The sequence below is a fragment of the Semicossyphus pulcher genome, unplaced genomic scaffold, assembly GCF_022749685.1.
Source record: "Semicossyphus pulcher isolate SPU_LCO1_2020_fin unplaced genomic scaffold, fSemPul1.0.p SCAF_14, whole genome shotgun sequence".
Lineage (NCBI taxonomy): Eukaryota > Metazoa > Chordata > Actinopteri > Labriformes > Labridae > Semicossyphus > Semicossyphus pulcher.
Genome location: NW_027211648.1, coordinates 15,518,538 through 15,543,277, shown reverse-complemented (window position 1 = coordinate 15,543,277; position 24,740 = coordinate 15,518,538). Strand labels below are relative to the sequence as shown.

The following is a 24,740-nucleotide window of genomic DNA, read 5'->3' as shown; positions in this document are numbered from 1 at the left end:
GGTTTTTGTGTTGTTTGTATGGTTTTTTTTGTGTGAAATCTTGTTGGGATTTGACCTTCAGGGCCACCATAGGGCTCATATGTTATATTAATGTGCAAAATTACTAGACTATGCTGTACTATTCTCTATCAACGTACACTTTTTGTTTCTTATAAACGTTTTATTGATTTTTAATTGTTTATTTTTTTATGCTTTCAGTTATAAGCTTTAATAATCACTTGGAATTATGGGATTTTCTATTTTAGAATAATTTATAGGCTACATGTTGTTAATAAACTGTTTTTGGTCTAAGAAAGTGATTAAATGATCAAAGTTTTTAGTAGCTACTTACAACCCCTTTGTAAATGCCCTTTAGAAACTTTTATTTAAATAAAATCAGCACCACTTAGGTTCTTTTTCTCTCTTTATTCAAAGAAAGAAACAAATGCACCATGCTAAGGGTAGTAAATTACGGAAGCCCTTAGCGGACATGCATCCATACATTATATTTACTCCGTTTTCCCGTGAAAACGAGTTATTTCTGATCGTTTTCTCGAGATCTCGACAGTGTGGGCAATGTCAGCATGGCATGTCCTGGTCTGTAATATCACAGTGACCAGCCTGTTGTTTTGTTTTCTAGATCGCCGGAAAATTATCCCATTATCACGAGAAAACAAGCTTTATTATCTCGACATAATGGGCGAAATTAATCCGTTATAATGGGAAAACCAGCTTTGTTTTCCCGACATAACGAGATAAATAAGACGAGATCTCGAGAAAACAACCAGAAATAACTCTTTATCACGGGAAAACGGGAATACATAAAATGTATTCAATGCATGTCCGCTAAGGGCTTCCGTAGTAAACATATATATTAAGAAGTCATTTTTGTTAAATTTGATGAAATTCTCTTTACACCTCTTATTATATTCGAGGGTTTACCTGCCTGTCTACCCACCTACCCAAACACCTGCCCAGGCCCTACTATATCTGCGCATGCGCAGAGGAGAAGAGACTCCAACAAGCTACTCCTAGCTAGCTAGTTTTAAAAAAGAAAGCTAGCTAGCTAGTTTTGACACTGAATGCATGACAAAAATTCGCTGGTCACCCCGACACTCTCTCTGGATTCCTCCTGCACCAGTAGTGAGGAGGCTGTGTACGTTCATGTGTTTGGAGGAGCGACGAATAATGAATATCAAACTTTCATAAATTAGCGAACTCTTGCTGGTGTCTCCAAAGTTGCTTTCCCCAGACTACTCGTAGGCCCTGATTCGGGGCCATATTTGTTAAGCTTTTGTTCTGGTAAAGGGTTTAAATAGCTTAGAATCTTCTTAATTGGGGTTAATGGCATTTACCTAAACTCACCTCATCAGTAGTAATATGTTGCACCCTCACAGTATGGTGTTTAGCGGCTGGAGCTTCAAATGAACTGATAGTGTTCATTGAACACAGCATCACTGGTGTGTACCTTCATACCGCTCACTAACTAGCAACTGGAGCTCCCGTCCGAGCCAATTAAGCCTCCACTGAAGCATCTACTCTCCGTCACCCTGAGCTCCAGCACCGCGGCCGGTTGGACAGCGACCAGGCAGCGTCCTCAGCATCACCGCGGCTCCGCCAATCAGAGCGCAGCTCGAGGCAGATTAACCCAAACAGCCCCGGTGCTGCTCTGTAGTAGCAGCCTCAGAAACAAGCCCGGACCCCTGATCCTCGTGGACCCAGCCTGGGCAGGTGGGGGGCTGCTTGATGAACCCAATTCAAAAATAACAATGAATTCAGTTTAAGACGGAATCAGTGGGGAGATGGATGCCTGCTCGATGAGAGGAGAAAGCACGGATGCGATAGTGATGGATGAATCTCCTACAGATGAGAGAGAAATTCAGGCTCGCCGAAGGTGGGTTGTGTTTCTAATATGTGTATTTTTCTGTTGCTTAGTGTGCAACTTGACCCCTGCAGGAAAATAAATTAGATTTACAGTAGTAGCCTTGAATGTGTCTTTACCCTCCCTGTGGTTGATGGGAGTATTGTAGCACTCAATCCAGCTGTGTTTATGCTGCTGACAATGGGATTATGAACAGGATATGATTTCTGCTGTTATTTTTCCATTATAAAGATTATTAAAACATTAATTCCTGATTATATTGCACTGGTTGTTCTGCTGGTGAAACCAAGAAATGCTCATGTGCTGTTTTCAACTTAGTTTGAAGAATTATTATTAGGTAACCACAATATTTTCATGTCAATGATCAATATTTAATAGATGTGATTACACTATATCAGTATCTTGGCATAGTGATGGATTAGAGCTAGTGCTTTTAATGCCTCTCTGAATTTCCTCTTACAAACAGGCTTTTATTTTCCTATTTTGTTCTCTATGCAGTAGCAACAAAAAATAGGGCAACACACTGAACACAATTTTTCCTTCAGTTACACCATAGTCGACTTCTGAGAAATCTGCTTGGTGTCATTAGCCTTCTGCTGGGGTCAGATCGGCTCTGTGGACCTCTGGTGTCATACTGTCACTCAAGAAGAAAAAATGGCCATTGGGGTTCAGAAGTAAAAATGGGTCTAGAAGCAGCTGAGGTCTGGCACCCCGACACATTTTCGTCCCTCCAGAAGAATCCTCTCCGTTTCTTTTTCTAAACCTTGAAGACAGACCCTCGGGTATTTCTCCTCTTAATAACACCCCACTGAAGCTAGCGCTGCCTTTTTATGAGGGGTAACAGCTTGCCTCCTTCATACAGCCTGAGCTCCTTCTTTGTGTGCGTGAGATTGGCTGTTCCGAAGATGTTTGAGGTCTTGAATTTGACTGAGATATCGAGACTTGATGAAAGAGACGTGCTGGAGAAAGGATAGAGGCAGGGACATAAAGACAGACAGAGGAGAAAGTAGCAGGAGGTGACAAGTTTCTTAGCGTGATGGATATTTTGCAGGAGTCTTAAAGCTGTCCCTGAACGCTGTTTGATTAATGCTCACAAGATTAACTCAATTTAATTTTACATTACTTTCTTAGGCATACAGGACTTTTAATATTACAATATTCGTGTCGCAGGATTGCTTCTTTAACTTTAAATAACTTTCACACTTGCATTGTTATGATTTAGAGGTGTTTTTCAGAGGCTGTATTTTGTAGTTCAGATGAATATATAATTTGTTATGTGAGGTGTTTCTCTTATTTTTTCCACCCTCGTGAATAATTCATGGCTGATGTGTTAGACTACATTATTTTATCCCAGTGTACCAAACGAACCAGCAGCTGTCTGAATGAAAAATGAAGTGAACTTCTGTTTTATCCTGTACACTCTGCTGCTTTGGTGTTTCTCATATTAAGGAGCTCGTTCTGTCATCATCGCGCGTCATCGTCCTTTTTTTATCCCGGGGTGGGGAGGAGCTCGATGACACCTTCCTGGATGTATTTTTGAATCAGCCACTGAAATATTAATGAGATCCACAAATTGCTCTCCTCATGTGTGTGTTAGCCAGCCCTGTTAGAAACCATCAAAGAGGTGTAATAGGCTTAAATACTCCTGAGCATGAGTAACATAGTACCCTCTAGACTAGGAAATACACTGTAGGTTATTTATCATTTAGATCATGTTTCATTTTTATTGTAAATGAAGACAAAATACTGGAATCACTGCCGTTAATGAGCCACATAATCCCTCTGCTACTGTATACCAGACTGCTCATCATCTGTGTGCCTTATTATGGGATGCAAATAAAACTCTGTGAGGTCACTTAGGCTCTGTTGACTTACTCCGTCGCCATGGTGACAAGACAGGAAGTGCGGTCACGTCCAGTCTACTGTGGAAAAGCAAGCATCTGGTAGACTAAACAGACCACATGGCCCCTGTGCTGAGATACAAGCAGAGCATTGCTCAGTAGTTCAGTTGAGTCTGTTTACTCTAGATTGAATATCTCAATAACGTCTCCTCCATCACATTTAAGATGCCTTTGCCTTTATCGATTTCTTCCAGCACTTCGCTGAGGCTATATGATGTTTGCACTTCGTAAAATATTTCAAGACCCCATGCTTTTATACCTGCTGCTGCACCAAGCAACCACGTGGAAATAATCGAGATGTCCTTTTCTTTTGTGGAATTTAAAACACAGTTCCTAAGATTTTAACAATGTTTGAAAGCACACCATGCACATGTTAGATTGGTTAAAAAGTTTATGTGGAGTTTATAAAGGACATTTATGTGAGTGTTGTTGAATATGTTAAAGTAGAAAAATGCAATACAATACTTGGAGTTTAAAGCCATGCTTTGAGCTACATGCTAACACCAACATGCTAACAGACTCACAATGATCTTTTTCTAGATGGTGTTTTCTTTAGGCCTTTTGCCTTTTATTTGAATGGACAGTGGATAGAGTCAGAAACATGGGATGAGAAAGCGGTGATGACATGCAGCAAAGGGTCAAGGGTCGGAGCGGAACCCGGGGCCGTTGCGTTGAAGACTGAGCTTCTGTTCATGGGATGCACGATTTAAACTTGTCGCCCTCACTATCTTATTTTGGTGTGTTAGAATGCCAACGTTTCCTTAATAGCTCTAAATATGAAGTAGAAGTGGATGGTGACATCATTAGTTTGCAAGTATTTGGCCTTAAACCAAACTAAAATAAATTGCAAGGGGATCAACAAAGTCATTAAACAAAGTTCGTCCTGGGGCAAACAAGGATGACTTTTATATTTTTATGGAAATTCATCCAATTGTTGTGGAGCTATAACATCCTACACCCACATTCCTAGAGCTGCACTGCTAGTGTAGCTAGAAAAACATGGTTTCCTTAATTAAGCGTGCGACATATACAGAAACTATGAGAAAGGAATGCATTACAACTTACAACAAGTCACGCTAGTGTTCTCCTTTCTGCTGCCATTACCCACGAGTCCTCCCTCGGCTGCATGTTATCTATCCTGAGCAGCCACCTACCCGCTCTCTGTGTACCCTCCGTCCCTCCTCCTTCTTTCTGTTTTAATTGGCCCTCCTTGCTTCCAGTAGCCAAAATGTTCTAACCATAAAATTCCTGGTCTTACCTCATTAGTTCTGTGGTCCCGCTCAGCTTTCTGTTGAATATGTGGAGAGACCAAACAGAGGACATAGTCAAGAAACTGAGATGTCAATCAATGTGTTAAAGGAGAGATAGATTGTTGTATTAACGTCACCCTCTCCAACCTTTAATTTAAAATAACCTTCTTCTTATTTCCCTCCTGCTTATCTGTCGCTCATTCTTCTCTGTTTCTTTTTCTTTTCCCACTTTTACCCGTCCTCACCCTCCTGTCTGTTGTTTCCTCTCCTCAGTGAGATCCCGGCGTTGTCTCTGTGCCCCCCTGACAGCGAGTGCGACGCAGAGGCCCAGTTGACAGTCATCCAGTCTGAAGGAGAACTCTGTGACAGCTGCAGCAGCCTCGGCAGACCCTCTTCCTCCTGCCAGCTTTATCACCAGGTGAGCCTGAACACTGAGAACCGTGTGCTGTGTAGGAAAGATATTTGGGGAAGCATTAAAACTGAGTCAGAATGTCTCGACGAGGTTAGAAATAGACATAGAACCAGGATTTGGGAGGTGGTAATGGTCTTGAATCTTATTTTCTGTCCTCCTTTTCTTCTTCAGGTCCCTCAGTGTCCTCGATCTGGGCTCTACGATTCTTCACAGTCCAGAAAATGTCCTCACTGCAGCCATTACAGCCCAATCAAACTAAAAACCTGCCAAGACTGTCATTCAAACACGACAGGTCCTCATGCAGAAGGAGGATTGAAAGTGGGACATAGCTGTAGTTCTGCCCATCAGACGTCCCGTCACGGCGCGGTGAGGTGCCATTGGCTGCATGGGTCGAATGAGAGCGGGGCACAGAAACCGAAGCAGCGGCATGTGGTGACAGTGAGGTGGGTTTAAAGGAACTGTCTTGGTAAACATGTATATTTGGTTCTGTCGTAAGGTTTGATGAGAATATTGATTGCACCCAGCACCCGCATATCTATTCAGTCAATATAAAATGCACTCAGCAACCGCTTAGCTTTGCTTAGCTTAGCATAAAGAGTAGAAACAGGAGGAAACAGCTAGAATGGCGATTTTCACAGTAAAAATACACTTACCAGCACCGCTAAAGCTCACTAATAAACACTTCAAAAGTCGTTTGTTAAATTTGTTCTCAATATTGTATTAAGCTTAAGAGGTACTGGAAGGCATTTTTTGTCCCATCTGGGCAGAACTAGGCTAGCTGTTCCCCCATTTCAAGCCTCTATGCTAAGCTAAGCTAACCAGATGCTAGAAACGTTTTTTTTTTTAAATATACGAGTGTGGTGTCAAACTGCTCGTCCAACTCTTCAGAAGAACACTAAGATTTCAACAAAATGTAGAACTATTCTTTTAGGAGACATTTGGTGTGATACCAAATCTGTGTTGAATCATTATTATAATGCAGTTTTCAATTAACAGGGATGGAGGACTCTACTGGATCCTTAGAAAGTAAGTACTGAATCCAATGTTCACTTTAATACCCAAAAGTGTGTCGCACCTTTACTGATCATTTTGAGCATGTGTTACACAGTGTCACTGATACCTTCTTCTTCTTCTGTGGTGTTCTATCCGGCAGTTATTCCCAGGCGATAGTGGACTACCCGTTAGCAGTGATGGTGGGTTGTGCCGTGCTGCTGCTGGCATGCTCACTGGCCGGACTCTTCATTGGTCCACTGCCGGACTTCTCTGACCCGCTTCTGGTGAGCGTCAAACACACGCACACACACACACGTATCTCTACTATCACCACCAAGTCTACAATACAAACCTCCCTCACCACCTGAGGCTGAGTGTTAATTACTGTTTCTCTAATGACTTGTGATCAGGGCTGTATCCATTTACTTCTTATCTTATCGCAGATTCATTGAACTGCAATGAATCGGATCAAGCTCAGTGTCATCTTAATTAAATGCATGTTCTCACTTCTAAATCACAAGCTTACAGGATAAACACTGATTAAGACATTATCCTGAAAATGCAAAATGTGAGTCACAACAAGGCAGTCACACATGATTGAAACAATCTACGATGTATGTGCAGGTTCTTTCTCTAGAAAACATCAAACAGTCATCTACCAAACAAGCTTATTCTGTTTAGTTTTTTTTAAATCCTAGCTCAGACAACATTATAGTGTGCTTTTGAAGCTGATTCATTCAGTAACACACTGCAGTGCATTGATGGGCACCAGCATCCGCACTGGGATTAGCTTTGATGTCTGATTGTGTGTGAATGTGTGCGTTGTTTCCTCAGGGCTTCGAGCCGCGGGGAACTTACATCGGAGTCCGCCAGTCCAGTTTATCTGAGCTGCAGAAGAACACAGGCCCGGGGAAAGCTCTGTCTCCTTTACCCCAGCAGCTCAGTAAAAGGTCAGCAGAGAGTTTAAGTGGAGCGCAGACTCTCTCCTCTCCACAGGGAGCTGCATTACTGACTGATGTACAGTCCTGCAAGTAAATCATATAAAATATAACAACAGAAATGAGATTTTTCTTCTAGAATATTCACAAAGAAACATATTACATAATAGATGATGGCTGTGTGGATGTGAAAAGGATCAGTTGTATGTGTAAACGCACCAGAAGAGCTTTTTAGCATCCCACAACCTTTTACTGTCGTCATCCACTCTCACTGCTCTTATCCACTTGGTTTTTTGCTGTGGCAGGCAGCTGTTCAAGCAGAAAAAGCTCTGATAATGCAACTGGACGTCACCTGTCTGACATCAAATTACAGATGGAGAAAGTTAGCAACTATCTGTTGAACATAGTGGAGCATCAGCAGCTAAAGAGCTACTCATATCCCTGGAGTAAAAAGAGTCTAAAACACAGAAAAATGTGTCATTGCTACATGTCTGCTGCTATTTCAGTGCTCCCATGTGGACATAAAAACATTAAATTTCGGTTTAAACTGATTTGAATTTAAGATTCAGTTGTATACTTGTTTGGAAAATGTTTGTATGTTCAATGAGTCTGAAAAGTGCATTTATGTGTGCATCTGTCGGTGCTAGCTTCGGTGGTGCTACTAGTGGAGACGGCAGCGGCAGCCAGGACACTTCCAGGCTCCGCATCAAGAGGATGCTGGCTAGAGATTCTTCTCCAGACACTTTCCTCTGTGATTCTCCAGGTGAGTCCATTTTTATTCATTTTCAATTCAATAACCTGCAAATTAATTGATGATGAATGAATATTCTAAACTTCTCCAACTCCTACACTGACATCAATCTATCAGGTGTGGTTTAGCTTAGTTGATAGAGCAGGCGCCCCATATATAGAGGCTACAGTCCTCGTCGCACTGAGCGCAGGTTCGACTCCTGGTCTGTGATCATTTGCTGCATGTCATCCCCCACTCTCTCCTCCCCACATTTCCTGTCTCTCTTCAGCTGTCCTATCCACTACAGGCCAAAAAATTATTAAAAAGAAATATCAATCCATCAAAATGACCTAAGTCCTAATTGTGATTTCATATTGCACATTTAACAAACGCTAAAAGGGATGTCGAACACTGCTGGCTCGAGAATACCCCATATGGGGATACTAAGTATTAAAACAATGTAATTGTGTTGCACGCCATCAGCAGTCGAGAAACTTCTGTTAGGGATTAATCAGCACTCTGAGCAAATAAATAAAAACAACACAACTGAAGAAAGCTTTTTACATAAAATAATGAGAAGGCAAGATGTGAATAACAGCCTTTAGTGTGGCTTCAAAGAGAACTGTTTGCTGAGTTATTTCCATGAGATTATCCCTCATTTTGTCCTTTTAGCTCAACTTTGAAACAGTGTGCTGGTAGATCAAAGACTATACTTCTGCCTGCATTATAAATACAACAAACGCTCCCTAAATGGATTTATTAGCAATTCAAAGCCTTGAGGTTTTTATGGCGCCCAATTTTTATTCAACACAGACAAGGAATTTGTTGTTAGCCTAGCTTCACCTTTAGAGATCTTTTCCCGCAAACCTCTTGGCAACGATCAAACCATTCTCAACATAGCTGTCTCACCATCCAAACAAAGACAGTGATTCACCGCTGGTCGTCTTGTTCCTGTGTGATGAATCCATCTGTCTCTCCCCATGCAGGCGAGCGTTTGGCCCAGTTGGTGTTTCGCTCAGAAAACTCCGCCAGCCTGTGGAGTCTGAAGGCCATCCACGCCATGTGTGAGATGGAGCAATCCAGGGTTCGCTCTCATCTACTCAGCCGTCATATCACCTCTGCTCTTCTGCCTTTCCCCTCTTTCTTCATCACTTTAATCATCACCTTCTGTCAAATCTGTTGTCTTCTTCTTCTTTTAAAAGCCCTGACTTCAATTAAAAAACACTACTTTATGTGCATGGCCTCATCAGACATCCATTCATTTTCCGTGAGTTTCTTTCAAAGCTGGGCACGTGTTCAAAAGAATCTCTCTCTCATCTGATACAGATTCGCTCCCAGGCTCAGTTCCAGGACCTGTGCCAGCAGCATGTGCGGGCGGAGGCTGAGGGAACATCCAGGAGCGGCTGTTGTCCGAGCTGGTCTCTGGGGAATTACTTGGCTGTCCTCACTAATGCCTCCTGCTGCCTCAGCCTCACCTCACACCAGGTACTGCAGCTTTCTTCTCACTTTAAAAGTCACAAAACAAACAAACTATTACACAACTTGTAAATATACCATTAGTTTTGTAAATATAACATTTCAATAGCCTTTTTCTTGCTGTTGCGTTAGTGAACAATCTCTGGAGCGTTAATACTTTTATAAATGTAATAGAGAGGAATCAATTTGGGGGCTGCATGGTGGTGCAGTGGTTAGTGCTGTCCCCTCACAGATAGAAGGTTCCTAGTTCGAATGCCTGTTCAGGCAAGGGGGCCTTTCTGTGTTTGCTTGTTCTCCCTGTGCATGCGTGGGTTCCCTCCGGGTACTCCGGCTTCTGCCCACAGTCCAAACACATGCCTGTTAATTGGTGACTCTAAATTGCTGGTAGGTGTGCGTGTGAGCTTGAAAGGTTATCCATCTCTGAGTCAGCCCTGTGATTGACTGGCAACCAGTCCGGGATGTAACCCCACCTCTCGCCCAATGACAGCTGGGATAGGCTCCAGCCCCCCAACCCTGAAAGGGGTAAGCGGTGTAGATATTTGATGGATGGATGGTTTCATTTGGACCATGGTAATAGTAGTAGTATTATTTAAAAGGCTCAATTGTTGTTTGTAGATATTTCAAAATTTAGCTAATAAGCAATAAACCGAATATGTGAAATCAGAGATTTGTCTAATGGAACTAGCGCTTTAAGTTTTTGCACAAAGGCCTACACATCAGGTTTGGGTGTCGAGGCCTCATATTCTCAAGGACTTCTATTTTGCACACCAAGTTCTGCAAATATTCAACAATATTTGCTTTATTTCCATGAAATATAGAGAAAAATGCTGCTACTCTCACATCTGTACAGCACAAACGAATCATCAGTCATTGTTAAGCTAAGCTAGCTCGCTGCTTGCTAACTGGAAAGAAATAGAAGAAATACTCAGATGCATAAAACCTGTAAAACATCAACTGTCTCATGGATGTTAGCGTGGTATCAATCTAATCTGACTTTCCACTGGAAAACAAATCAGCACATTTCCTTTTGTGTCAAACCTTTCCTGTAAAGAAAAGTTGGCACTAGTAAAACTCTTGCCTGCTTGTGTTTGATGGTTTATTTTATTAAAGTGTTTTCCATGTTCTCCCTTTCACCATAGGTGTCGGAGTCTCTAAACCTTCTCCGGAAATGTGCACCGTACTATCATGAAGGACAACTCGTTGAAGCCTGCGTCGAGAGACCCAAACTTGGCAGCTGTTCCTCCGTCCCGTCCCGGTGCAAACAATCCCATGTGGTGTTCCAAATCCTGCACTTCCTGGTTGATAAAGACTTCCTTGGGCCACAGACTGTTGAATACCAAATCCCTACCCTGAAGTACAGCCTTCTGTTCCTACCCGTCGACAAAGGGGAGCACATGATGGAGATGTACATGAACAGTCTTGAAGGCAGGGATTTGACGTACAATAACACGACTATCACCGGCATGGACTTTGGCATCAAGCATACGCTGTTCAAGTATTACCTTGCGAGAGATTCGGTGTACCCTGTCCTAGCTGTTGTGTCTCTTCTTTTCACTATGACCCTTTATCTGCACTCTCTCTTCATAGTAGCATTATCTGTTTTAGCAATCACAGGCTCCCTCCTGACCTCTTATTTCTTCTATAAAGTAGCATTTCGCCTGACATTCTTCCCCCTGGTCAACCTCTCAGCTGCTCTTATTCTCCTGGGAAGCTGCTCCAATCAGGTTTTCATCTTTGCCGATTTCTGGAATCTACAGATATCCCAGAATCCCTCTGCCTCCCTGGAGAAGAGAGTAAACAGAGCTATGCAGGAAGTCGGCTATTTGATTTTAGCATCAGGGCTGACCTCCAGCGCAGCATTTTTCTCTGGTTATCTCAGCAGCATCACAGCTATCAGATGTTTCTCTGTTTATCTAGGAAGTGCCTCATTTATCAGCTCGATCTTGGCGTTGGTGTGGCTGCCTTGCTCTTTCATTCTGCGCGAGCGCTACACCCAAGCGTCCTCTGCATCTGCGGCGGTGCAAGGATGGAAACCATGCTGCTCCAAAAACACCGGAGGCTTCTGGGATACGAGCTCACGCAAGAGATGCCTCTTCACTCTTGGGCAGAAGCTGAGAGAATTAAAAAAAGGTCTCACAGACACTTCCAATTTATTATTTATGAAAATCCTGCCTTGTGGAGTGGTGAAGTTTAGGTACATCTGGGTGTGCTGGTTCGCAGTGCTCGCTGCTGGAGGCACTTACATGGCCTGTGTTGACCCAGGCATGAAGCTGCCCACCTTGGACAGCAGGGTCACCCAGCTTTTCCGCTCCAGTCACCCGTTTGAAAGGTACGACTCGGAGTATCGTCACATGTTTATGTTTGAGAGACAGCGGAATGGTGAGGATAAACCTGTTACATTAATGCTTGTTTGGGGCGTCAAACCAACTGATAACAGCGATCACTTTAACCCCAAGAGCAATGGCTCGTTGGTGCTGGACCCGGACTTTAACATGAGCCGGCCAGATTCACAGGTTTGGTTGAGGGACTTGTGTGGACGTATTCAGAATCAAAGCTTTTATTTCCCTCCATCACCTGAGGATAAAGATGTCATGACAGATAATATCTGTCTTGTGGAGCAGTTGATACACTGGGTATCTGTCAGACGGTGCTCAGAGAGTGATGACTCCCTGCATTTTTGCTGTAATGAAATCCCTTTCCCCTACCCTCCCAGCGTTTTTGAGAACTGCCTCAGTATGATGCTGGCGGAGAGGTATGCCGAGGGCCATCTGGCTCACAGCGGAGGCCTGTACTTCCAGCCAGATGGCAGGGTTGCTGCGCTCGTGTTGGCATTCAAAACCACATACCTCTACAGCTTCAACTTCAGCAGAACCAGTGTTTTCTACAGAGAAATCCTGACGTGGTTTAACAGAGAAATATCAGGAGCACCACAAGGGCTCAAGAATGGCTGGTTCTTCAGTCATCTGTCTCTTTTTGACTTACAAAAGTCCCTAAGCTCAGAGACTCTAGTAGTAGCTGGTTTCTCAGTAGCTCTCACGTTTGCTCTGCTTCTCTTAACCACGTGGAATATCCCTCTAAGCATATACGGGACTGTAGCTGTCGGAGGCAGTGTTTTTGTCACCGTTGGCCTCCTTGTATTACTTGAATGGCAGCTGAGCGGCATCGAGGCTCTGTTCATATCATCAGCCGCAGGGTTGTCTGTCGACTTTGTTGCCAACTATTGCATATCCTACAGCTTAGCTCCTCATTCCGAAAAAATTGGGAAAGTAGCTCATGCCACTAAAAGGATGGGATGTCCTGTAGCGATAGTTTCTGGTGCATTCTTCTCCATGGGGATTATCATGCTGCCTGCCACGGTCTTGCTGTTCAGAAAACTGGGGATCTTCCTGTTTTTGGTTAAATGTGTAGCGTGTGGATTCGCAACCTTCTTTTTTCAGTCCCTATGCTGCTTTTTTGGACCCGAGAGAAACTGTGGAAAGATCACACTGCCTTGTTGTTCCGATCACAACGATAGCACACTGTCCTCCTGCTCTGCTACAGAGCCTGGGTCCTCGTCCGCCTCGGCAGCTAACGGGGCTTTTGGCAGATCTAGAGTGAGGAGGAGTTATGACAAAGAAGCAGGTGGCTATCTGTACCCCAACCACCAGCGTCAGCAGAGACAGAAACAGACTGGAGCAGGAGGAGGCGGGGGGCCGGAGCAGTACGAGCTGCAGCCGTTGGCCTATCGATTGAGCGACAGCTTCGAAAACAGCACCTGCACCAGTAAGCTGTCCAACCGCCCCTCTGTGCTCTCAGATGAGATAGAGTTCTGTGGGAAAGATGTGGGCAGGAATAGCATGGATGGGGACAACGAAGAGATGTGCAGCCATCAACACAAGATCTGCCAATCACCTCCAGCACTCCAGACTTCATCTCCTTACAAAGAAAACACCCTGCGCCCTGTAGGCACGGGACAAGAAGATGTCGCCAACGATAAGCTTCTTTGTAAGACATGCAGAGGTGGGTCAAAGAACTGGAGCACATCCTTCTCCTCATCTTCCAGCATAGAAGAAACCATCATCAGCCAGACCATGGAGACCTTTGACCAGTCGTCTCTCTGCAAAGACGGTCAAACCACAGAGCAGAGCCACCAACATGACTCCAATAAAGGGCACCTATTCTCCCAGTCTCAGAGCTCCTGTGAGGGTCTGGAGGACTCTAATGAAACATGCTTGAGTGACATAGAACCAGGGCCTTCAAACACGCAGCAAAATGAAGGAGAAGAAGACGAGGTCCAGTTACGGCCAGGACATCTAAACGGGAAGAGAGATACTCTCCGACTCTCGCTGAAAGAAACCGTTTATGAGGCTGGTAATAAGGGCCGCATCAGTCAGAGCGAAGAGGTTGTCATCTTACCCAACAGTAAGCCAGACCTGCCGGACGTTTGGATAAAGAGAGACGGACAACGAGAGGATACTTGTTGAGCGAGGTTGGGGGATCTTTGAAACACTGTGCGTTAAATGCTCTAAATTTATATTTAAAAAAAGAATGACTGAGCTTTCACATGCAAATAGAAACTACAAAAGGAGCATTCAATGTTACTTTTGCGTAATACTCAAAAGGAAATATAAGCCACGTGCAATTGTAACATGTGACAGCATGTTTGTCAAAGTTGCTGCTGAGGTTGTTACAGTGTATGTTACAAATTTATAAGGTCAGAGCATGAGTGCTTCTTTAGCCAAAGGTCAAAACAAAGCATGACTTATTTTCAGACAAAAGAAAATGAAAGATGAAGCTTTTTTTTCTCTGACACAACTTTGAAACCTAAAACTGCAGTGTGCCATCAACACAAAAATCATCATTACTTTGTGCCTGGAATTTTTTAACACCTGCACAGCCTGGCTTAATACAAAACAGCGCCACCTGTGTGCAAGCACTGGCCTTTTTTCATGCTGGAATTGACCTTAATGAGCCATATACATCCATAGACATCTGGATTTTAAAAGATACACAAGCTTTACAGAGAAAGAGCAAACAACTGCCACTTAAATACAGTTAGTCGTTTCATTTTGTGGCGGTAACATGTACAGTTATGTCCTTACGTAGCCATTACATAGCCATTTGTAGCGTCATGGTTTGTTTGCAAGTCCTGCTGTTTATTCTCGTGTCAGTGCCAAAAATGTTTTGTTTTCTTACTGTGCAAAAAAAGCAAAAAAAGGTTTCTTATTCAGATAAAAAATACATGTGAGTTTATACACTGTTTCTGGCAAATTAAGGTGCATACATTTTACAAAATCCTTCTACTGTATGCCTTAGTAGAAGGAAGCTTGGTGTCCATCACCATCACATGCCACTGCCTAAACAGCTAACGATTTGTACATAGACGTTGCTGCAGCACTGTTAAGATACACCCCGACAAAATATCTGAGGAACAAAAAGCCTTCATGTACACCCCATCCCACAGCTGAGATAACACGTCAGCTGATTTTGTGTGTCTTAATATCATTCAGTATTTATGACATGAACAGCATGTGCCAAATGTCTTTAAACAGCTTGTTTCACATGAAACAACTGAAACTGTGTGTTTTGTGGAGGATGTGTTTAAAAAGTTAAATAAGAGATGTGTGTATGATCCTTAGTATGATATTAAGTATATAAAAAAAAGAGGTGTTAAAAGGGGAAAGTGGTTTAGACATTGACAAAGATGAGACAAATGTGCCTGTGAGCAGCGTTATATTCAAGCTTTCTCTCTGTAAGAAGTGTTTGCTTTTGACATCTTGTCTGTATAATCACAATCCTTCAATGAGCCTTCACTTCAAATCACTCAGCAGAATAAACCTGCCTTAGAGAGGAACGAAATCAACAACGGGACTTATATTAAGAAGAAAAGAAAAAAAGGTCACCACAATTATTACTACTTACAGATGTCAATGTTGTTAATTTTTTCACAAAACTGGAATAAAATCAAACATTTATTTTCCTGCAGACTGGCTTTTTATTCATTTCAAATCGTGGCTGGAGCAGCAGACAGATGACAGGCCAAAAGGATGAGATTAAATTCAATTAAAACTACATTTGTGACAATAAAAACAGTCGTAAAATTAGAATTAATACACATCTATTTCTTGTGTATGTTAAAGGCAGCCTGGAGCCAAAGAAAAACCTCTGCTCAATTTAGATGGACATAGCAAATGCTTAAACTAGGGATGCACGATATTGGATTCTTGTGCCGATATGCTGATATTTTCCAAGCCTTTTTGCCGATTTTGATACTGATATAGTTGGCACATGTTCTTTTTCCACTTAATTACAGAGAACATCAAGTCTCCCCTCTAGTGGAATTGATGTCATGCCTACTCTTATTGTAGTGGCCCACTGGCAGGTGCAGAAATAACATAATACAGAGAAGTTTAAAAATGCACACATTCACTGGTCAATATAACAAAACTAAAACTTCGGTTACATACAAAATGCCAACTTTTCTTTCAATATTCATCCAACTTAGACAGGCTTGGATGATGCTCTCCCTGAGACAATCCTGACAGCAGCCACAACTAGGGCACATTTTACCTGTTGCATAGAACAGATACATAAAATGAAATCTACCTTGCTGTCCGTTTTGGAAACTTTGAAAAACTACCACTCCGCAGACATCTTGCACCCTTCTTCACGCTTGATGAAAGAGGCGTGGTGCATGCAAGGCATATCTGCAGATACTGATAACGTGCTGATATTATCATGCATCCCCAGCTTAAACCATATTTGAGGCCTTTTATACCCCCTTCAGAGAAGTATCAATATGAATGCATCACAGAAAATCACAAACTCTCACAGGAAACTTTCAAACGTTTATAAGGCAGCGACTGAAATGCTTGAGTCATCTCTATTCAGCTTCCACCCAGTCCTCTTTGGCCCAGTTGGGTAAAGGTGTTGAATATTCAAAATCCGGTCCTTTGTAGCGTAAAGCATGGAGATACATGATGAGCTCCTTCTCTGTAGGATCTGGTCGCATTAGCTTACATTCGCTGCACAGGTCGTCTCTGATCCCTGAAGGAGCTTTGCGGGCAGATTCAGCTGCTTCTGCCTGATTTCCGTTTGAATTTGTTGGTGGAGATACGAGCGAGGTATTGTTAGTGTTTAGGTCCTGCCCAACGTCAGTCACTGTCTCACTGCTGTCAATCTGTGTCCGAGGACGTTCTCCACTTTCAGAGGTGCCAGCTGATTTATCTTCTTTCTCAGATGTTTTGTTTTTCTGTGCCTCTTTTTCAACCCCGATCCCATCATCTGGAATATCCAAGAGGTGAAGGCTTTCCTGAGAGCGATGTTCCTCTACCAGAGCCTGCAGCAGCTCCTCATTACTCTTCCCCACCAGTCCCCCCTTGCCCCTGTGAGGACCCCAGGCTGAGGACCCATAGATGGGATCATTGAGGATGGGGAAGCCCAGGTACTGGAGGTGGACCCTGATCTGGTGTGTGCGGCCAGTCAGGGGTAAACAGCGCACCACGCTTGTTTCCCCGTTAAAGCTGAGCCTCTGGAAGATAGTCCTGCACTCCTTACCTTTCGGGTCGACTCTGCAGAGGCCGATTTTAAAGGAAACAACCAGGATGGGCTCCTCGCAGACCAGCTCACCCTCTGGGAACTCGCCCTCTACTCGACACACATATTCCTTTTCAAGCTGTTGGAAAGCACAAGTTTAAAGGACAATGCAGCACTCCCAAGGCATAATGTATAAGTCTTGCGAAAGAAGCTTAAGAATAACACTAGAGAAACATAAGGGCTAAAACCCTGAACGTACCTGTCTGTCTCTCACCAACTTGTCCAGCTTCTTGGACGTCTCCAGTGTCCTGGCAAACAACAGCACCCCTGAGGTGAGCCTGTCCAGCCTATGGACCGTGTGGAGCTCAGAGATGCCTCGCTCTTTACCCAGGATGAAAATCACTGTGTTGTGTCGGAAGCGGCCGCAGGGGTGGACGGGGATGGAGGCAGGCTTGTCGACCACAAGAACTTCACCATCGTCCGCCAGAACCTCAAGGGCTGTGCCGACCACGGGGGGCTCGTGGCGGTGCACCGTGTTCTTCATATGGTCGTTATTCTGTAGGAAGTAAGGGAAGATTAACACACTTGTGTTAACTCATCGCCTCCTGGTGTACTCTGTCAAGGGCCGACCAACCAACCATTACAGAGATCTAGATCTGATCTGTGTGTAAAGTGTCATGAGAATGTCTACACTTTTGTTGTGATTTGGCATTATATAAATAAAAATTGATTGCTTAATTGACAGTAACAGTAGTGGTAGACAGACTTAAGCTGAGCACATTAGAAATATACTGCTGACACTGACCCTGAGCACCACCGACAGGTCCTCCACAGGTGTCTCGTTCAGCCGGATGCGACCCTCTTTGCAGGCCCTCTGGTAATACTCAACGGACTCCGCTCTGAACTCACTCTCAAACACCTCCAGAAGGCTCTTCCCTATCCACCGACCTTTGCAGTACGTTTTAAAGTCAAAGTAGTACGGGCGAACTTTACGCAGGCCCCCTTCAAAGTAATACGAGGTCTCGTCGAAGTGCTCCTGGCAGAAGCTGACACCCGGGTTCCTCTTCTGCGGAGGCGGGATGTACCTCTCGCCCGGACGGAGCTTCTTCCCTCCCGCTCCTCGTCGCCTCTTCCCTCGACCACTAGACTCGGAAACATCTGGCTCGTCGCTTTTCCGTTTGCCAGTTTCTGTTGCCTCTTTCTTTGTAGTTTTCTCCATTGACACCGAGCTGCTTACCTCCACCGGTGCAACAGTAACGGCAGCTGCCTGCTCCATCGTCAAGCTGCTCGGTTGTGAACGAAACAGACGACTCAGAGGACGAAATACGTCATAAAAAGAAGTAAAGTTATGCTGTACTTTGTAAATGTTAAGTTCCGTTTGGCCAAAGAAGAAAGACGGCAAGTTATACAGCCTCAAGCGTTTCACAGATACACTCACGTGCATTACTTTCTAGCTAGATGCCCTTCTCACTAGAGGCGCCTTGTGATGACGTTGATTTGTAGTCCAATCAGTCCATAGTGTAGTTCCAACTTTCCTGGTTCTTCTTCTTTTTCTTTCTATCACAGGGCAAATCACCTCCACAACGAGACATTATCGCCACCACCCGTTCATAAAGTGTATTTTAAGTGAGATTTGATGCTTCAGGTGGAAAACAAACTGTGTAACAAGAACTGCGTTAGGTATTTAAAGACATGACTTAATGGTATTCCAGTGTGAACTCGTAATGTGTAATCGTAATGAATAATCGTAATGTTTCATAATGTGTCTTTTATGTAAGAAATGAGGGCTAAATATATGCCTGTAATATTCTTTGGGAAAAAACAGGTCTATTAAAAATGTTAATTCATGATTATTTAATTTTATAAACTTTTTATATCAATTTATAAGGAGAAGGTTGTATAGTTTTAATTTTTTTTATTTAATATACATAATTTTTTTCTCCTCCATGTTCTCTTTTGTTTGGGAAATGTATATTATTTGTTACATATTATTGCTTTAATAATGTTTTGTAAGTGTACATTTATGGAATTAAATCATAACATTTTCTTTGTTGTCCCTCCTGTAGCTGTCCCTAAAATAGATCCATTTATGTTGAGTAGAAAAATTGTTGACAATGAAGTATACATTTAATGGGTTTTATTAATAAATCTTAGAAGTGTACACATAATTCTATAATTGTATAGTTACAAAAGATTGGGTACCTACATCATCAATCAATTTTTGGCACAATGCCTCCTCTGCTCTACAGTAAAGTACATTATGGTACACATACAGTATATGAACCAAAAAATATATTACTTTTTCTCTTTGACAACCAAGGCATTCCTATTAGATTACACACAAATTGAAAAAGGTAGCATTCATCTGAATTTCACACAAGCATCCAGAAAACTGTGTTGTTCTCATTGCTGAACATCACTGACTTAGAGCAGAAGTAAAAGAGTAAATCAGTTAAAACTCACACAGCCTTTCTTCCACAATCTGCTTTATAGCTCCTAAGCTGACTCATCCAGTCACTCTTGGAAGACAGTCTGGTTGGGCAAACAGAGCAGAGATCCTCCTTGTACATTGTTAGGTGACAACCAAGCGAGGCAGGGGGCCGTTAAGACTGCAGCTCAGTGAGACCACGAGGAGTGTTACGGGGCCCCGGACATGCAGCACCAACGCCACCTCCTGCAGGGGCAACCACACTGCAGTCAGAGCTCACCTCTGGAGAGAGAAGGAAGGATGGAGTGATACAATCAGGGAAAAAGCTACAGATGAAGGTGGATGTGAATCATGACTGTGTAAAAAGATTAAGGATGTATCTGATAAAGAAGTGTTCCAAAAAATGTGCAGCTTTTTGTCAGCACATGGGTTTACTTGACTGATTTTGTACGACGATTGTAAGTGTGTTAGGTTTTACCCAGGCCACTGGCGCCTCTTGTCGGTCAAGGGGACATAAATCACTCCCATCAAAGCTCTCTTGAGAAAGGTCCCATCACTCTGCCGGTCGTACTGTTCCAGCACCTGACCGCCACCGTCTGGGCCCACTGGGAGAACCAACCGCCCACCAGGCTTCAGCTGCTCCAAGAGCTTTCACAAAGAGAGGTAGAAATACAGTTCCTGACTTTGGATTTAGTTGAATAAATGTGTGATTTCTTTTAATCTGTTGTTTGCTATTCTATTTTCACGAGAGTAAAAGGCACATGTCCTTACAGATTTAGGAACGGTAGGTGCAGCTGCACCGACATGAATGGCATCATACGGTGCTCCCTCTGGGTAGCCGAGCCTTCCATCTCCCACTGTGCACAGATGTAGGGATGATGTTAACAGTCTTTCGTAAAAGGTGTAGTTTTTAACATAAAAATTTAACTTCTCCTGACTCACAGACAAGTTTGATGCGTCCGGAGGTGAGCAGTTCTGGGTCGTCAGCTTGCACATTTTTTATTGACATTTGAACAAGTTCATCAATGTGTTCAATGCCAACAACTCTTCCATTGGGTCCTGTCTACAAACAGAAAATGCAGCTATTGCAATCAAGCCATAACAATTGAATATTATGCGTAGGGAAAGAAATGTAGAACTAACCATCCTTGCAAAGCAGGCAGTGAGATATCCACTTCCTGAGCCCACGTCTAATGCTGATGCTCCTTCAGTTAGTTTGTCATTTAACAGCTCTAAAGCATGAGCATGCTGTCAAACCAGACGCAGAGGAAAACACACAATGTGTTAAAATGTAATTAAGTGTGCTATAAAGCTGAACAATTTAGTGTTTGTTACTCACCATGTGTGGTGCACTGATGGTCGCCCTGTAGCCTGAGAAACAACAATGACATCACACACTTGTTACCACTTTCATAGGCCATGTGTGTGCATGTTTCTATGACTTGAATGAATACCTATGGACTGAGGAGAGTCTGCATAAGGATAGTCTCTGGAGTAGATCCCTCTGTCTGTAGCCAGCATGGCATTAAACACTTGGTCGCTGTGGATCACCCCATGATCTGAAGGAGAAAAGAGAACAATGACGCCGAACTGAAACTTGAAAGTCCAAAGGATAAACTCTGTGACGTTGTAAATGTTTATGGTATTATGAATGTTTATTTATGTGCCGTTTTTTCTCTTTATTTTAATTCCAGGTAACTCATCCTTTTAATTTTCTGAGTTAACTTAATAATGGATGCGTTTTTTGGCAGAATATGTCACCCAGTTTTACTTTGAATTCATTATAAAAGCATCAGCTGTCGTTCCTTCTGAGGTTTTAGTCAAAGACCTTGTTTCATGCAAGACTTAAGTCCCTGACATCAGTGCATACCCCTCAGCCTGCTGATGAGCTCTGGATGTGTTTTGCCACTGGACATCCACGCCATGGTGCGGGACAGCAGCACACCCATAGGGATAGCCACTACTGCCAGGCGCAGCACTGCTCGCATCTCCTACACTGGATCTCCCTGCAGCGACATGATCATCAGCGCTTGCAAACCTGAGTACATGACACACGCACACAAACTGTTACATGCATTTAATGGTTTGGTTTGTGCTTCCTGAGGGAAGGCGATTCACCAGTCCAAGCAGAGTGAACAGAACGTGGGAGTACAAAAAAAATCAAACAGAGCTTGACAGATAGCCAGCGAGCCTCCACAGTCTCGCAGTTTACAGATATGCTAACAACTCAGCGTTATCACTTTAAGCGAATAACATAATTGTACAGTTTCCCGTTGTAATGTAACTACTTCAAACATTCAATACCCAAGAGTAAAAATTAACAGCGGTCAGGAAAGGTTGTTTACCTTTGTAGTTTGTCCCCGTTCCTTCCAGCCGAGACAAACTTCCTCACTCCCTCCTCAACGAACCCCAGCGCCCGGCCAATCAGATACTGAATATTGAACGTGAAGCCCGGTTTACCAAATCACAGCTCAATACAGTTTGACAGGCGGTGACAAGGTCCAATCATATGACTGTAAATAAGGAAGTGGGCTGTCACTCATTACAGATTGTGGATCATGGACACAGTTAGCTAACAGGGCTAATCTTTAATCTTTGCATTCATACTTCTGATGAAATAACGTTTAACATCTGAAGCATTTCACACAGGTAAGATATATTTGTGATTTATTACGATGTCAAACCGTTTGTAGAGCAATTGAAATGCATTAAATGCGTTAATAAAGCAGATAAGACAGCAAGTTAAGCTAAAGCATGTTGTTGATTAAGCTAAGGTTTTGATTTTTCTTCTTTGCGAAATATCTGCGCAGAGTTACTTTGTCTGTTGTGTTTAACTGTCTGAACACCTGCGATAATGTCACTGAAAGTACCAGGCTCTGAAGCAGTTTGGGCTGACGTTGACTGATGTTAAAAGCTGATGTTGACATCTGTTTTAATCAGTCACTGCACCAGGATGGTTGATGACTTCGAGAGTCAGGAGGTCCGGTCCAGCGGGGAGCTGTGGTCCGAAATCTGCTCCAGCCTGCCGGAGGGTCGAGCTGAAGCAACCCCGGACAACAACACGGAGTTCAAAGACTCATTCCAGCCAGCAGCACCAGTCGGAGTGCAGGTCAATGGACAGACAAATGGGACAAATACCAATTCTTCTTCCGCTAAATGGGAGCCCATGGAGGATTCTGAGATCTACATAGCCAGTTTAGGTACAAACATCCTTCCTGCCTCTGTAGACCCACCGGATTATAGCATCCATCATACTATCAAGTTGTATGGGACATTGTAGGGATGATAGTCTTTCACAGTCCATCACAAGGACATGTGTTGCAACATTCTTCTCTAGTACAGCAGCTGTATTTCACACATTTTTATCTAATTTATCTGAGGTTGTTTCCAGTTTCACATCACAAAGTCCATCAGTTTCTGCCGTCTTCATAATCAACCAGGGTAAAAAAAAAAGGACATTACAGTCATCGTGTTTATCAAAATGTTTTGTTTTTTTAAAAACTGATAATACTCATTCTTAATGCACAAAAAGCTGTAGGAGACACAGTATTTCCGTCAAGACATTGTTACACCACCCAGAATACATATTTACTTCCTTGGTAATACTTGGTTGATAATGGTCTAGCCACATTTACTGCAAAACATGCAGAAGAATAAGTAGTTATTTCTATTTTCTTAGGTGGTTTATAACTAATAGCCAAATAGCCAAAAACGTGCAATAAACCATGTTAAATGTGGATGGGCTCAGTGTTCTTCATCCTGCCATCCATGTCAAAGGTTTGAATCCAAGAAGTAAAACTGAGTATTTCTTTGTCACACTTTGTTGCAGAGAACCGCCTGAAGAAACTAAAGGGTCAGTCCAGTGACGTTACCTCCAGGGACATGTTGCGCTCCTTGTCTCAAGCTAAGAAGGAATGCTGGGACAGATTTCTGCACGACGCCCAGACCTCCGAGCTCTTCCAAGGCGGAGACATGGATGAGAGGTGGGAGGGAATTTGATATATATCCTAACTTGAAACGCAGGAATAACTCACATCCACAGAATGACTTCACATTTTGTGTTGCAAGGATAACACATGTCTCTGAGGTAGTAAGGAGCTTGATCCTCATCCTAATACCTTTTGATTAATTGTCTCCCTCTCTTTCCCAGTGCCCTTGAACACTTCAAGAGGTGGTTGATTCCTGAGAAGGTGGCCATCAGCGCAGAAGAGCTGGAGTATCTCCTGAGGCCGCCTCAGAATAAGGAAGCTGCGGAAGCGAGCCAAACACAGAACGAGGAGGACGGGGAGGCTGAGGCTGAAAGACAAAACCCAGAGGAAGACGACGCTCACAGCCCCGAGAAATGAGTCTGTTTAAAATAGAAACAGTGAAAGAAGAACTAATTTGGCGTGCATTCAGAACGGCTGACTTTTTACTCCCGACGCTCATTTGAGCTTTATAATGTCATGGCATTGTTTTGGCCGAAGCTTTTGTTCACTGCGGTCAATGAAACCAATTACAGCCTGTCATCATCCTCCGTATCCCCGGGCAACTGAGTTTTAAGTACGTATTCAGTCACATGCGTTTAGTCCTCGCTGTACAACACCTCAACCAAATCTCACAGTGAAACTATATTACAAAGACTTTATAATTAGCCTTGTTTGTGTGGTAGAAGCAGAATTAGCATCTTATCTGTAATGACTCCTCCCCGATGTCTGTGACGAGAATCTTTACATACAGAACACTAATGAAGGACCACATGCAGTATAATGTTGTCATTAAGACTCTGACGAGCAACTCGTTAACTTGCAGAGACATTATTTTTCTGTTTTATAAAAAAAAATCAGACGTGAAGAGTAGGAATATATACCTGAAAATGTAACATATCGTCTTTATTTTTGACAAGTTGATTTTACATGTGAAGTTTTACCCGTGTTACAATAAAACAAGTAGATTTCATTCTGTTCGTGTGTCTGCTCTTTAGCTGAATCAGTGGTACTATTTAACTCCACAGTGGAAATGGAATTCAAACTTTGTGTGCTCTTTGTCTGTAAAGACACATTTGAGATCATTCCTACTACACGTCAAACTCCATCCTCCAAAATGAGCACTTTGAAAAAACACCTCTCTTAAACAGTTACAGCAAAAACTAAATATAGTTACAATCCCGATTTGGACACTCATTCTCTGAGTGTGACTCTGAGGTGTGAGTGTGAAAGGTCGTCGGTCTCTATGTGTCAGCTCTGTGACTGACTGG

At 43.0% G+C, this 24,740-nt stretch overlaps 4 protein-coding genes across 6 annotated transcripts; 2 read left to right on the top strand and 2 right to left on the bottom strand.

The window, feature by feature from the left end:
* The first annotated feature begins 1,781 nt into the window (after nucleotides 1-1,781).
* On the top strand, nucleotides 1,782-15,518 carry disp2 (dispatched RND transporter family member 2). The gene is made up of 10 exons (XM_069661595.1): nucleotides 1,782-1,873; nucleotides 5,286-5,430; nucleotides 5,596-5,867; nucleotides 6,421-6,450; nucleotides 6,578-6,701; nucleotides 7,252-7,367; nucleotides 8,021-8,118; nucleotides 9,072-9,169; nucleotides 9,412-9,570; nucleotides 10,701-15,518. The coding sequence occupies exons 1-10, from the start codon at nucleotides 1,782-1,784 to the stop codon at nucleotides 14,022-14,024; spliced, it is 4,458 nt and encodes a 1,485-aa protein (XP_069517696.1). The 3' UTR covers nucleotides 14,025-15,518.
* Nucleotides 15,519-15,524: 6 nt separating this feature from the next.
* On the bottom strand, nucleotides 15,525-18,515 carry rpusd2 (RNA pseudouridine synthase domain containing 2). Its single transcript, XM_069661596.1, has 3 exons — nucleotides 17,882-18,515; nucleotides 17,336-17,632; nucleotides 15,525-17,215 (listed from the first exon to the last, which is right to left on the bottom strand). The coding sequence occupies exons 1-3, from the start codon at nucleotides 18,350-18,352 to the stop codon at nucleotides 16,424-16,426; spliced, it is 1,560 nt and encodes a 519-aa protein (XP_069517697.1). The 5' UTR covers nucleotides 18,353-18,515; the 3' UTR covers nucleotides 15,525-16,423.
* A 683-nt stretch (nucleotides 18,516-19,198) lies between these two features.
* Nucleotides 19,199-21,918, bottom strand: pcmtl (l-isoaspartyl protein carboxyl methyltransferase, like). Of its 3 annotated transcripts, none has more exons than XM_069661927.1 (9): nucleotides 21,850-21,918; nucleotides 21,375-21,510; nucleotides 20,959-21,063; nucleotides 20,844-20,875; nucleotides 20,648-20,752; nucleotides 20,447-20,567; nucleotides 20,276-20,361; nucleotides 19,983-20,152; nucleotides 19,199-19,750 (listed from the first exon to the last, which is right to left on the bottom strand). In XM_069661927.1, the coding sequence occupies exons 2-9, from the start codon at nucleotides 21,490-21,492 to the stop codon at nucleotides 19,714-19,716; spliced, it is 774 nt and encodes a 257-aa protein (XP_069518028.1). In that variant the 5' UTR covers nucleotides 21,493-21,510; nucleotides 21,850-21,918; the 3' UTR covers nucleotides 19,199-19,713. The 3 variants fall into 3 exon arrangements, with proteins under 3 accessions (XP_069518028.1, XP_069518029.1, XP_069518027.1); XM_069661928.1 differs by having other exon boundaries at nucleotides 19,199-19,786; nucleotides 21,375-21,542; nucleotides 21,850-21,917; XM_069661926.1 differs by having other exon boundaries at nucleotides 21,375-21,542; nucleotides 21,850-21,917.
* Nucleotides 21,919-22,055: 137 nt separating this feature from the next.
* Nucleotides 22,056-24,442, top strand: ccdc32 (coiled-coil domain containing 32). Its single transcript, XM_069661972.1, has 4 exons — nucleotides 22,056-22,153; nucleotides 22,445-22,704; nucleotides 23,334-23,487; nucleotides 23,655-24,442. The coding sequence occupies exons 2-4, from the start codon at nucleotides 22,458-22,460 to the stop codon at nucleotides 23,848-23,850; spliced, it is 597 nt and encodes a 198-aa protein (XP_069518073.1). The 5' UTR covers nucleotides 22,056-22,153; nucleotides 22,445-22,457; the 3' UTR covers nucleotides 23,851-24,442.
* Nucleotides 24,443-24,740: the final 298 nt, after the last annotated feature.

Coding starts and splice junctions, on each gene's coding strand:
- ccdc32 (XM_069661972.1), top strand. CDS start 22,458: ATGGTTGATGACTTCGAGAGTCAGGAGGTCCGGTCCAGCGGGGAGCTG. Junction 22,705..23,333: donor GATCTACATAGCCAGTTTAG/GTACAAACATCC, acceptor ACTTTGTTGCAG/AGAACCGCCTGAAGAAACTA. Junction 23,488..23,654: donor GGCGGAGACATGGATGAGAG/GTGGGAGGGAAT, acceptor TCTCTTTCCCAG/TGCCCTTGAACACTTCAAGA.
- pcmtl (XM_069661927.1), bottom strand. CDS start 21,492: ATGCGAGCAGTGCTGCGCCTGGCAGTAGTGGCTATCCCTATGGGTGTG. Junction 20,876..20,958: donor AGACTCTCCTCAGTCCATAG/GTATTCATTCAA, acceptor GTTGTTTCTCAG/GCTACAGGGCGACCATCAGT. Junction 20,362..20,446: donor CGGACGCATCAAACTTGTCT/GTGAGTCAGGAG, acceptor ATCTGTGCACAG/TGGGAGATGGAAGGCTCGGC.
- rpusd2 (XM_069661596.1), bottom strand. CDS start 18,352: ATGGAGCAGGCAGCTGCCGTTACTGTTGCACCGGTGGAGGTAAGCAGC. Junction 17,633..17,881: donor ACCTGTCGGTGGTGCTCAGG/GTCAGTGTCAGC, acceptor TACTTCCTACAG/AATAACGACCATATGAAGAA. Junction 17,216..17,335: donor AGTTGGTGAGAGACAGACAG/GTACGTTCAGGG, acceptor GCTTTCCAACAG/CTTGAAAAGGAATATGTGTG.
- disp2 (XM_069661595.1), top strand. CDS start 1,782: ATGGATGCCTGCTCGATGAGAGGAGAAAGCACGGATGCGATAGTGATG. Junction 6,702..7,251: donor ACTTCTCTGACCCGCTTCTG/GTGAGCGTCAAA, acceptor TTGTTTCCTCAG/GGCTTCGAGCCGCGGGGAAC. Junction 8,119..9,071: donor TTTCCTCTGTGATTCTCCAG/GTGAGTCCATTT, acceptor CTCCCCATGCAG/GCGAGCGTTTGGCCCAGTTG.